The 12,824-nt window shown below is 54.1% G+C and overlaps 1 protein-coding gene across 1 annotated transcript in view; it reads left to right on the top strand.

Annotated features, from left to right (window-relative positions):
• Window positions 1-1,279: 1,279 nt before the first annotated feature.
• The window catches only part of LOC120381874 (zinc finger protein 300-like), a gene marked incomplete at both ends in the record, with an annotated part of 42,311 nt that continues 30,766 nt past the window's right edge, over window positions 1,280-12,824 (top strand). The window contains one exon of the mRNA XM_039500034.1: window positions 1,280-1,536. Within this exon, the coding sequence (XP_039355968.1) occupies window positions 1,280-1,536 (257 nt within the window). The remainder of the gene's footprint in view (window positions 1,537-12,824) is intronic.

A 12,824-nucleotide genomic window follows, 5' to 3' on the forward strand; every position in this document is an offset into this window, starting at 1 on the left:
CAGGAGCCTGAACTAGGCTTGTTCAGACACAAGCAGCTGCCGGCAGCTCCGGCCCCAGAGAGGCAGCAGCACACGCAGATTCCCCCTGTCCCGTCACCCCAGCTCAGTGGAAGCCGGGTACCTGGGTTGGGGGGAGGGGATCACCCCGTCATCAATCAGCACCTCCCCCTGCAGAGCAGTCAGGAGGATGCTCCCAGTCAGGGGTGGATGGGGCGACTCCGGGGGTGAACGAGGGGTGGGGGGACAGGAACAGCAGCAGCTGCACATGTGGAGCAGGGCGGAGAGGGGCCCCTCTGCTCCGGAGCAGTCACCTGACTCTGACGGCTGGTCGTCCAATTTCCCCCTGCAGCTCAGGTCTATCCCACTCCCCCACGCAGCTGCTTATCTGCCTCCCTGTGCCGCTTTCATCAGCCCAGCGAGCCTCTCGGCAGCAGGTCAGGTGGGAATCCAAACCCTGCGCCCGGCACCCCCTTGGGTGGGGCACCCGTACGGCCCCCCCTAAAGGCCGGTCCTGGGTGGGGAGCAGAATTGATCCCCTCCACTGTCCCCTGTGGGGAAGAGTTAGGGGGAGTTGAGTCCCTGATTTTTATTTTCTGTCTCTCCAGCACTTACTTGGGTTTGCTCTCTGCCTTTCCATCCCCAATTCTGAGATTTCTCCTCTCTTCTAGCAGGTGATGGGATGGTGAGGGAGAGCGAGGAGCAGAATCCTCACCAGGAAGATGCTGAGCTCGCCGAAGCGCATGGGGAATTACTGCGAAGAGCCAAAGGAAGTGTGTCCAGCTCCCGTGAGCAGGGAAAAGCTGGTGAAAGTTACCCCAGACCAGAGAGAGAGCAGGAAAACCACTCAGAGGAGAGAGTGGATGAACCCATTGATTGTCAGGGAACTCACAGGGACCTCAAGGAAACTACGTCCCAGGAGAAAATCCTCACAGAAAAGCGAGAGAATACGTGTAGTGAGTGTGGGAAAAACTTCCATTACCGCTCAGCCCTTATTCGACATGAGATAATCCACACGAAAGAGAGACCCTACGAATGCTGTGAGTGTGGGAAAAGCTTCAATCATACCTCAGCCCTTAGGAGGCATCAGCGAATACACAGAGGAGAAAGACCCTATGAATGCTGTGAGTGCGGGAAAAGCTTCACTCAGAGATATACCCTTAACTCTCATCAGAGAATCCACACAGAAGAGCGACCCTACGAATGCTGCAAGTGCAGGAAAAGCTTCACTCAGAGATCAGCCCTTATCTCTCATCAGACAACGCACACGGGAGAGAAACCCTACGAATGTTGCGAGTGTGGAAAAAGCTTCTCTCGGAGCTCACACCTTACTGTGCATCAGAGGATCCACACAGGAGAGAGACCCTATGAATGCAGTGAGTGCAGGAAAAGTTTCACTCACCTCTTCTCTCTTATCTCTCACCAGAGAGTCCACACAGGAGAGAAACCCTATGAATGCAGTGAGTGCGGGAAAAGCTTCTCTCGGAGCTCAACCCTTGTTACACATTACAGAGTCCACACTGGAGAGAGACCATATGAATGCTGCGAGTGTGGGAAAAGCTTTACTCATAGTTCAGGCCTTTCTAAACATCAGAGAATCCGTAAAGGAGATAAACTTCATAAAAACCTTCTCTAGAGCTGTCAGGAGATTTTTTCTTTAATTCTGTTGACAGTAGTGAGTGTTAAGGCTGTTTGCATCTTTTGCACACTGTAGTTCCTCAGCTCCCATACATGAGTTGCCCACTTTTGAAGCTCGCCTGCCTTTGGGGTGGATCCTGTGGTCCTTGTATCAACTCCATTGTCCTGCGAGTCATTGGAGTGTGTGTCCTTTCTACCAGGAATGTCATCACCCCAGGTGGGGGAGATGGGGGGTGTCTTCAACCAGCTACGTTGAGATAAAATCTACCTGGGTCTCATCACTGTGGTTGTCATGGAGTTAGCTAGCTTGAGTTCACTTTCCTGATGTAAAAAGAGAACTATTCTTGCACTAAAGACATGGGCCATGGATAGTCGGTGGAGTTATCTTGCACATTTCCTCCTGTCTGAGCTAACCATCATCACATTTCCTTTTCTAAACAAACCTGGAGATTCACATTTATACTCCTCCTCCCAGTGCAAAGTTAGTGTTAGAGACATCAAGTTCCTCTTTGAGGAGACATTGTCTCATTCCCAGTTGTTCTCACATTACCCTGGATTGTGCAGAACAGCAGTTATTTTGTTGACTTTTTTTCTCATTTAAAATATATTTAAATATGAAGAAGAGCTGGAGCAGTGTCAGGGAAATAAGGGTCATTTTAGGCTCTGTGACACTGGAAGGAGATGGGGCGACTCAGACATTCCATCCTTCCCCATCACCCCAGAACTGTTACCTTGTGCCTGAGCCATGCACAGTTCACCCCTTCGTATTCCTTCGCTTCCCAACGTGTCTGGTGGGGTCATGTTCTTGGCTGTCCATGCTTGGGAATGGTGCTTGTACGTCTTTGATCCTAAATCAGAGTCAGTCTGGCAGGAGATGAAAGTGTCAGACTTGGAAGGGGATTTCAAATGGATCCCAAGCACCGTTCAAATCCCCTTTTCCCTCAGTGGCAAAGCCGCTTCTGGGAAGGTTGGTTGTTTTTTCTCCCGTTATGAAAGTGCTATAACTCCTGTAAATAACACTAATGAGAGAGGTATCAGAGGGGTAGCCGTGTTAGTCTGAATCTGTAAAAGCAGCAAAGAATCCTGTGGCATCTTGTAGACTATCAGACTTTTGGAGCATGAGCTTTCGTGGGTGAATATCCACTTGGCCGGAGGCGTGAGAAAGCGCTGGGAGAAGCAGGTTTCAGTGGATCATGGGAGAATCTCTCATCCTGATTCTGAGACATCAGATGTAACCTAGTCTGGAATTTCACTTTAAATTAAAATGAAAGTGTCTTCTACCTCTCTGTGATATGGGTTTTCTATCTTTCATGAAGGCTCCTTGGTCATATAACTGCATGTTAGTTTTGTTTGACAGAATGCAGCTCAGATTTTTTGGGAAATTTCAGACAAATTACCATTTTTACTTCAGGTTAGTTTTCCCATCCCTGCATGATGACATGGAGAAAATTCAAATGAAGTTGAGTCAACAGGAGAGAATAGTCCAAGCTGTTGGACATATTATCAAAGAAACAGTCGTATGTTTAACTCTCCACTCTGAAAAGGTGAACAGCAGCAGACTCCAAATGGGTGCAACTGACCAAAGTAAGTGCACATGGTCGCAGGGTAGTTCAGTTGTTTAAGTCAATATTGTCTCAGACGATCCAGGGATAGTATTCCACAGCAAGTGATTCGAACTAGGAAAACGCCCAGGTATTTGGTTCCCAAGGTATTTGTGACCCAGTCCCTACAGGAGGTTACTCCTGAAGAGATCTCCTAGCTAATCCCCAAATTTGGGAAATGCTGTCTGGGATGAGGTGTATCAACCTGACCTGGCACTGCTAGGGTTAACCGCACCCTGTGGGCTGAAGAGGCCACACCCCTCACCCTCTCTGGGCATGCTCCGACTGGAGACGGAGTATAACGGGAGCAGCTCAGCCTGGGCAGACTGGGAACAAACCTATGTTGTTGGTGGGGAGCCCAGGGCTGGGGTGGCAGGGGCTGGGTGGGGGAAGCCCAGGGCTCGATCAGCAGGAGCATGTGCTGAGGGATACCAGGGCTGAGGTGGGGGCAGCCAAAATATTTTTTGCTTGGGGCAGCAAAAATCCTAGAGCCGACCGTGCCTCCACCCACTGTGAGGTAGGTAGGAGCGGATCATTATTATCCCTACTCGAAAGAGGGAGAAGCTAAGGCTGAGAAAGGAGAATTGACTTGTCTGAGGTCGCACACCCAGCCAGTGGCAGAGTTGGGAATAGGACCCAAGAGCTCAGATTTTCAAACTAACCATCGGATCTTGAATTTCAGACATTGAATGATCTGAATAAAGCGCTCTCAGATGAGCTCCAGACCAACAACAGTGCACAGTAATTATTCAGCAAGTATTTGAGGAGAACTGCAATGTTAGAGAGAATCATGAATGCTCAGAGACCATTAATGCAGAGAAGCAGCAAAATTCATCAAACATAGAACTGGTTCTGACTTATTTCCTTGGTCTTAAAAGAGAACAAGGACCTGAGTCTTGTCCCTGTCAATAACCCCCTGCTCAGCCAATCGGGTAGAGACTGAGGACGGGAGGCTGAGGGTTCTCACCAGAGAGCCCAAAGGATGGCCTAGGTTACTGGTGGGGATCACTGCCTGAGCACTATTTCAGCCCCACATTTTTGGGTGGACCTCCCGCAGTGGGAGCTGCAGAGCACTCCCCCGCAACACACACACACACACCCCTGGTGTTGGGAGGGGAACAGGTAAAAGGACAAAGGAAGCAAGAGAAAAAGAGGAGGGAGGAAGAGGGGAAGCAAAAAGAACAAACCCTAATGTCCCAAATGATTCTAAGAGACAAAATCCCAGGTGCAGAATAAAGTTCTGCCTCCTTAAGCTCGTGTCTTCCATGCCTAGAATTCAACTGTCACCACATGGATCAAACTAAACAGGTTTCAAACCTCCAGGAGGCTCTTACCTTCTAAACAGGGACGGCTGTTTTCTAGTAAAATCACTAAAAGGGAAGGAGAAAACTCGAAAGAGGTTCCTCCTGGCGCTCACGTCCGTGAACCCGAATACTCTCTCAGTCCTCAAAGAGAGACCTGGAGAAGGAGACTTGCTGAAGCAAAGCCACAGGGGTCTCTGAGGTTTCCCTGGCCCCTCGCCCCTGTCCTGCCTGGCTGATGTCAGCATCTCTCTGTGAGGTCATCACCTCCCCACCACCTTTGACCAATAGTCTGAGGTCCTGCAAAAGGCCTTTGTGATGTCACTGCCACACCCCTCCCTTGCTGTGCCAATGTCCTGCCCCTGGCCAGGCACTGTGGAGGTTTGAGCTACTCCCTGTGGATCACCCCACTCAAGGAGCGTTCGTTCTAGGCAGCAAGCCGGCTAGACAGGGAAACATCAGACGCTGCTCCCAATACTATACTCAGTTTTTCAGAAATTAGTCGACTTTACGGCCAGAAGAGACAATTAGAGCATCTAATCTGACCCCCTGCATATCACAGGCCTCCTGTATGGCACAATAGCTACTTTGGGGTCAAATACATTCCAGAAAGGCATCTAGTCTTCATGACATGACATCAGGAGATGGAGAAACCACCACTTTCCTTGGTAGCTTGTTCCTGTGGTGAATCATCCTCGCTGTTGAATATTTGTGCCTTAGTTGTAATATGAATTTGTCTCTTTTCATCTTCCAACCATTGGGTCTTGTTATGCTTTTCTCTGCTCGATTCAAGAGCCCTTTAATTCCCAAATCTTTTCTCTCCCTGAAGGCACTTCAACACTTCAATGAAGTCACCTTTCAATCTTCTTTTGATAAGCTAAACAGGTTGAGCTCTTTCAATAGCTCACTAGAAGGTATTTTTCTCCAGCCCTCAGAACATTTGGTGGCTCTTTGCTGCCCCAGCTCCAGTTTCACAACATCTTTTTCAAATGAGGACACCAAAACTGAAGGCAATTCCAGTATCAGTCTCACTGATGCCGTGTCACCTCCTGTGACATTATTGGCATAATCTGTAACTGTACACCGTTGCGACCACTGTTCTATATTTGTAGCCAGTATTGTAGAAAGGTTGTCGTGTAAGGGGTCTATGGAGAGGTTCTGATTGGCTGATTATAATGATGCTATCTTTAGATGTGTATCATTTTTGTAGTTAAAGTTATGAATATTGGCTCTCTGCCGGCTCACCCGCCCCCTCGCCACTGCCCACCCACTCGCCTCCTCAGCCCCCCTCCCTCACCTGCTATTGTGTCCCTGGGGGTTCCCCTCAATTTATCTGAGCCTCTGCTGCCCAACTTCTGACTCCATCTGGATCACCCAGGAGCCTTTCCAAACAGTCCTTCTTTCCTGCCCCTAATTCTGCTTTCACACCCTGGGCCCATCTCCTCTCTTCATTCCGCTCCGCCCGCCTCAGGTGATTAGAGATGGAGGCAACTTCAGCCACTGGAGACAGCCCCAGCGAGCGCTGCAGCCTGCCCGGGGGGGTGTTTGCAGACACAGGAAGGGAGCAGCTGGGAGCACGGGGTGCTGGGAAGAAGGAAACAGGAGAACAAATCCCTGGGGGGGCAGCTCCTGTGGGCGGGGCTCTGGCACAGCCCAGGGGCGGGGCAGCTCCTGGGGGCGGGGCTCAGGCACAGCCCAGGGGCGGGGCAGCTCCTGGGGGCGGGGCTCTGGCACAGCCCAGGGGCGGGGCAGCTCCTGGGGGCGGGGCTCTGGCACATTGTGACGCAGGAGCCCGGGCCCAGCAGCTGCTCCCTGGTGGCCACGTGCTGCCAGCAGCGCTGGAGCCGCCCGGGCCGGAGCGGAGCCGCTGTTCTCAGCTGCAGCAGGAGCTGCCCCCGGCCCCGCTGGGCTCCAGGTGGGGACAGAGCCTGGGGCCTGGGGTTCCCCTGGGTGCGGCTGGCGGGGCGGGAGGGGAGGGGAGAGGCCGGAGCTGCAGGCGGGGAAGGGCGGTGGGGCAGGCGGGGGGTTGATCGGTCTCTGGGCACCAGGGGAGCCCCGGGGCAGAGTGTGTGTTTGTGAGTGTCCTGGGCCCAGGCGTGCGCATGGGGGGAGCCCCGGCTGGGGAGGCTGCTCCCCCCCCTCCCGTGGGGGCTCCGGGGGGCAGGGAGGCTGCGGAGGCTGCAGGCGGGTTCTCAGCCCCCCCGGGAATGACCCGCTGCCGGCAGCTTGTGGTGCCTCCTCCGCTGAGCTTTTCCCTGGGGGCGGTGTGACGACACATTGTGCAACCCTCCCGTTTTGCAACTAGGTGCAGCTTCTGCCGCACAATGTGACCATCTGGGCCCCTGCTCAGGACTTGCTGCCACCTGGTCCATGGGGTTGCGAATCAGGAGGGACAGGGTTTGTGGTCGAAAATACTCACATTCTGCTTCCTCCTGCCTAATGTGCCACATTGACCTATTGCAGGGGTCTGGGGGGTTCTGCATTTTAATTTAATTTTAAATGAAGCTTCTTAAGCATTTTAAAAACCTTATTTATTTTATATACAACAATAATTTAGTTATATATTATAGACTTATAGAAAGAGACCTAAAAATATTAAAATGTATTACTGGCATGTGAAACCTTAAATCAGAGAGACTCGGCACAGCACTTCTGAAAGGTTGCCAAATCCTGATCTTTTGGAAGATTGAGGCATGCTCTTTCACTTTTCTGTGTACGAATACGTGAAAATGGAGGTAAGGTTTGGGGGTACAGAGCACACCCCTAACCCCAAGGTGATAACCAGAGTGGCCATTTTCATTGGTCCGGGGATGGTTGTGCACCTGTCACTGGTCCAGGGATGGTTGCAAATTGGGAGGGATGGGGTTTGTGGTCAAAAACACTCACGATCTGCTTCCTCCTGGCTAATGTGCCAAATTGACCTATTGGATGATTGAGGCGCACTCTTTCACTTTTTTGTGTGTGAATACGTGAAAAGGGAGGTAAGGTTTAGGGGTACAGAGCACTCCCCTGACCCCAAGGTGATAACCAGAGTGGCCCCATTCATTTTTTCCACTGGCTTCCTCCTTGCTTATTTCCAATGACTTGGCTGCCTATGCACCTGTCACTGGTCAAGGTATGGTTATGCACCTGTCACTGGTCCAGGGATGGTTGCAAATCTGGAGGGATGGGGTTTGTGGTTGAAAACACTCACGATCTGCTTCCTCCTGGCTAATGTGCTGGCCTTCTACCTGTACCGAACCAGGCAGTTCAGGAAGTCCTTGCAACTATTCGTTGTGTCGGCCAAGCGGATTAGGGGGCACCCAGTTTCCATCCAGCGCATTTCCTGCTGGATCACCTTGTGCATACGCACGTGTTACGACTTGGCAGGGGTTACCCCACCGCCTATAGTGAAGGTGCATTCTACGAGAGCGCAAGCCTCGTCGGCCGCCTATGTCACCCACATCCCTATCCAGGACATGTAGGGCTGCCACATGGTCATCTGTCCACATTTTTACCTTGCACTATGCGATCGTCTCCCAAGCACAGGATGACGTCGGGTTTGGTAGGGTGGTACTCTGTCCTGATAACCCTTAAACTCCTACCCACCTCCATCAGATATAGCTTGGAGTCACCTACTGTGGAATACACAGGAGCAGTCACTCGAAGAAGAAAGGTCAGTTACCTGTTCCGTAACTGGCGTCCTTCGAGATGTGTTGCTCCTGTCTAGTCCACATCCCAGCCTCCTTCCCCTCTGTCGGAGTTGTCTGGCAAGAAGGAACTGAGGGTGGGGGGAGTGCGCAGCTCCCCTTATAGCGCTATAGAGGCGCCTCTCCAGGGGTTGCAGCGGTGCTCCAAAAATTTCCGGCACCAGTGCATGTGGCAAGCACGCACACCTACTGTGGAATAGACCGGAGCAACACATCTCAAAGAACACCAGTTACGGAACAGGTAACTGTCCTTTTTAAAGGATGTCTAGATTTCATTCCTGTAGTAACAGAACTGGTGATAGGAAAGCAGGAAGGGGTGTGTGTGTGTGTGTGTACAGCTTAAATTGGTTAAATAGTCTAACTTTCAGTACTCAGTGTTTCAAAAATGTTAGACTGCCAACCTGTGTCATAGCTACTTTAAGGGAAATTACTGCTTTGTCCAACCCTGAAGAGCTATGAGATCTTTGCTCACCAATTCTCATAAAACTTGTATTTGTTATGCCTTTTTGGTGACTTTAGTATTATGATCTATTATAAATAAAGTTCATTTCACTGATTGATTTTAAAATTAAATTAGTAACTGGAAAAAATGGCCAGTATTTTTTTTAAACCTGTGACAATTATAAGCTACTGTATTCTGTCGAATCAAAAGTATATCTAAGTATAATCTAAAGTTCTCCTGCAAAATGCCGGCTGTGCAAATCCTCTTGTGGCTGGATCATTCTTGGGTTTTTATTTTAAGTACAAAATAAATATGTATATAACAAATTTAAACGTATGTAATTAGTAATTTGATATGTTGGGTGGTGCCTCTTTTTATGTGTTTGCTCCCCTGGTGTTAGAACCTGGCTATGCCACTGCTGTAGAGGGCTCATCACCCAGCAGCTGGGGGCCACCATGTGGCTCAGCAGGGCTGCTGGCCACAGGGCCAATGGGTGTGGGTGGGCTGGGTGGCATCTCGGGAGTCACGTCTCAGGGATCTGCCCTGCTCCCCAGCACTGCTCCAGCTCTGAGCTGTCTCCACTGCCTGGGACCTGTGGGGCTCACCTGCCTCCCCCGGGGGAAGAGCCACCTGGGACTGGTGCAGAGGCTGGGCCAGTCTCAGCCACTCACAGGGAACAGTCGGGGGCGGGGGCGGGGGGAGGCTCAGCTGGGTCCTGAGGGAGCCTGGCCCGGGTAGGCTCTGCTCCTGCTCCAGCCTGGCTGCTTCCACCACTCCCAAGGGGCTGGAGTTCTCCTGCCCCAGAACCAGCTCTGGCTGCGCTGCCAGCTCAGCCTGGCAGCCACAGTCACCTCCCATCAGGGCCGGCTACTGTGGCTGGGGGTTAGGGTGTGGGAGAGAAGGTCTCTTGTGGGTCTGGGTAGGTGCTGGGCACGGGGGGTGAGGAGATCTGTGTGTGTTGTGGGGTTGTCAGTGGGGGAGATCTGTGTGTGTCAGGGGCACTGGGAAGTGTGGGGGGTCTGTGTGGGGCACTGTGCAGTTGTGGCAGTGGGGGGCCACAGGGCAGTGAGGGGATCTATGGGGGGACTCTGGCCTGGTCTACACTACGCGGGAGGGGGTCGAACTAAGCACGCGACTTCAGCTATGCGAATAGCGTAGCTGAAGTCGAACTACCTTAGTTCGAATTTCCTACCTGTCCAGACACCGCGGGATCGAACTCTGCGGCTCCCGGTCGACTCCGCCACCGCCGCTCACGGTGGTGGAGTTCCAGAGTCGACGGAGCGCGTTGGAGTTCGAACTATCGCATCTAGATTAGACACGATAGTTCGAACTCCGAGAAGTCAAACTCTCAGCCGACCCGGCGGGTAAGTATGGACCTACCCTCTGGGTGGGAGGTGCAGAGCACTGTGCAGTTGTGGGAGGGCTGTGGGGTCTGTAGCTGGGGGCACTGGGCAGTGAGGGGATCTGGGGTTCTGAGTGGGTGGGGAGTGATCTGGGAGGGCACTGGCCAGGGGATTTGTGGGGTCTCTGGATGGTGCGGCGCTGGGCGAGGGAGCCGGAGGGTGCTGGGCAGGGGTTTGTGGGGTCTCTGGGTGGTGCGGCGCTGGGTGTAGGGAGCTGGAGGTGCTGGGCAGGGGGTTTGTGGGGTCTCTGGGTGGTGTGGCGCTGGGCATAGGGAGTCGGAGGCGCCGGGCAGGGGTTGTGGGGTCTCTGGGTAGTGCGGCGCTAGGCGTAGGGAGTTGGAGGGGTGCCAGGCAGGGGGGTTTGTGGGGGTCTCTGGGGGGTGCGGCGCCGGGCGTAGGGGGTAGCATGGTGCAGCATGGGCCCGCCCCCAAGGGGAAGAAGCACGATGGCAGTGCAGGGCTGGGCTAGACAGGGTGGGTCTGGCAGCTCCCGGTTTGTAAACAGTGCCCTTGTACTGGGCTGGGTGGAGTGGGGCTGTCTCTGCCGTGCCATGACCCATCTCCCGTTGCCCCAGGCCAGCCCCTCGCTCTGAGGACTCTGCCCCCCTGCCCCATGTCCACATTTCCCCCATGGGGAGCCACAAATATATTTAGCACCAGGCTCACAAAAGGTTAATCCGGCCCTGTTTTGGGGTGCAGGCTCTGGGAGGGAGTTGGGGGGCGGGAGGGTTGCAGGCTATGGGGAGGTTGAGTGAGGGGTGCAGGCTCTGAGCTGGGGCAGGGGATTGGGGTGCAGGGGTGCGGACACGCGGGCTGGGGAGTTGGGGCGGGGGTTGCAGGCTATGGGGAGGTTGAGTGAGGGGTGCAGGCTCTGAGCTGGGGCAGGGATTGGGGTGCAGGGGGTGCGGACACGCGGGCTCTGGGAGGGAGTGGGGGGGGGGGAGGTGTGACGTTATTGATATAAATTGGGACCATATAGAACAGGGGTCTCAAACATGCGGCCCGCGGAGCTCTTCCCTGCGGCCCGCGGAGCTCCCCAGGGCCGCCCAGAGGGGGGGACAAAGGGGGCAATTTGCCCCGGGCTCGCAGGGGCCCCCAAGAGAAAGCGGAGGCTCCCGTCCGCCCCTCTCCTGGAGCCTTGGTGCATAGAGCGCCGAATCTCCGTCCGAGCGCCTGAGCCCCGCCACGATCCGAGCCGCGTGGGGAGGGGGCGGGGCTGGGAGCTCTGGGCTGAGCGCTGCGCTCGGCATGGAGCTCCCAGCCCCGCCTCACCACGCGGCTCTGAGCGGACGGCTCAGGCCTCGCCGAGACGCGCTCGGTAAGGGAAGCGGAGCCGCCGGGGCCTGGGTGGAAGCGGGACCCGCCGGGGCCGGGGGTGGGGAGGAAGCGGACCCGCCGGGCCGGGCCGGGGGAAGGGAAGCGAGACCCGCCGGGCCGGGCCGGGGGGGGAGGGAAGCGGGACCCGCCGGGGCCGGGGTGGGCAGCGGGACCGGCCGGGTGGGGAAAAGAGGACCCGCCGGCGCAGCCCGTCTCGGCGGCGGGGGCCCTTCCGTTCGGGACCCGCCGCCTAAGTGCCCCAAAGACCCGCGGCGGGCAGGGCCGCCCAGAGGGGGCAAAGGGGCAATTGCCCGGGCTCCGCAGGGGCCCCCAAGAGAAAAGCGGAGGCTCCCGCCGCCAAGCCACCAAACAGCTGTTGGTGGCGCTTAGCACTTTCCAGGAGGGAGGGGGGAGGAGCGGGGAGCCGCGCGCTTAGGGGAGGAGGTGGAGAAGAGACAGGGCAGGGGCGGGGCCTCATGGAAGGGTTGGATTGGGGGTGGGGCCAGGGGCAGCAAGGGGGCGTGTCAGTGATGCGGCCCTCGGGCCAATGCACTAGTCCTCATGAGGCCCTCGGGGTCATTTGAGTTTGAGACCCCTGCTCTATACTGTCTGTATTTTGTATTATGCTCTGCTTCTGGGAAAGATCCCAGACAAGCTGATGTTAGCCCTGCCTAGCTGGCTTAATGGCCCATTAAGGGCCATCGGCTACACAATTGACCCATGGAGGGAAGGCAGACACGCCTTGTGACTCAGCAAAGTATGCAGGGACTGGCCCATGTGACTCCAGGCTCCATTTTGCTGTAATTTTCCACAGTGAAGACAAAGGGATTCTTACACCTGGAAAAGTCTATATAAGGCTAATGCCTCATCTCCATCTTGTCTTCAATCCTGCTTCTGACCTCTGGAAGGACTTTGCTACAAACTGAAGCTCTGCACGAAGGACTGACTGACCCATCCCAGCGGGGGATGTTCCAGAGACTTAATCTGAACCTGCAGTTTACTCCAGCACTGCTGCAAGCCTGAACTAAGAACTTTGCCATCACTGTATGTAATTGATTCCATTTAACCAATTCTACCTCTCATCTCTACCTTTTTCCCTTTGTAAATAAACCTTTAGATTTTAGATTCTAAAGGATTGGCAACAGCGTGATTTGTGGGTAAGATCTGATGTGTATATTGACCTGGGTCTGGGGCTTGGTCCTTTGGGATTGAGAGAACCTTTTTCTTTTATTGGGGTGTTGGTTTTCATAACCATTTATCCCCAGGACGAGTGCACTGGTGGTGATGCTGGGAGACTGGAGTGTCTAAGGAAATTGCTTGTGTGACTTGTGGTTAGCCAGTGGGGTGAGACCAAAGTCCCTTTTGTCTGGCTGGTTTGGCTTGCCTTAGAGGTGGAAAAACCCCAGCCTAGGGCTGTTACTGCCCTGTTTAAGCAA

Source organism: Mauremys reevesii, linkage group 14 (assembly GCF_016161935.1).
Source record: "Mauremys reevesii isolate NIE-2019 linkage group 14, ASM1616193v1, whole genome shotgun sequence".
Lineage (NCBI taxonomy): Eukaryota > Metazoa > Chordata > Testudines > Geoemydidae > Mauremys > Mauremys reevesii.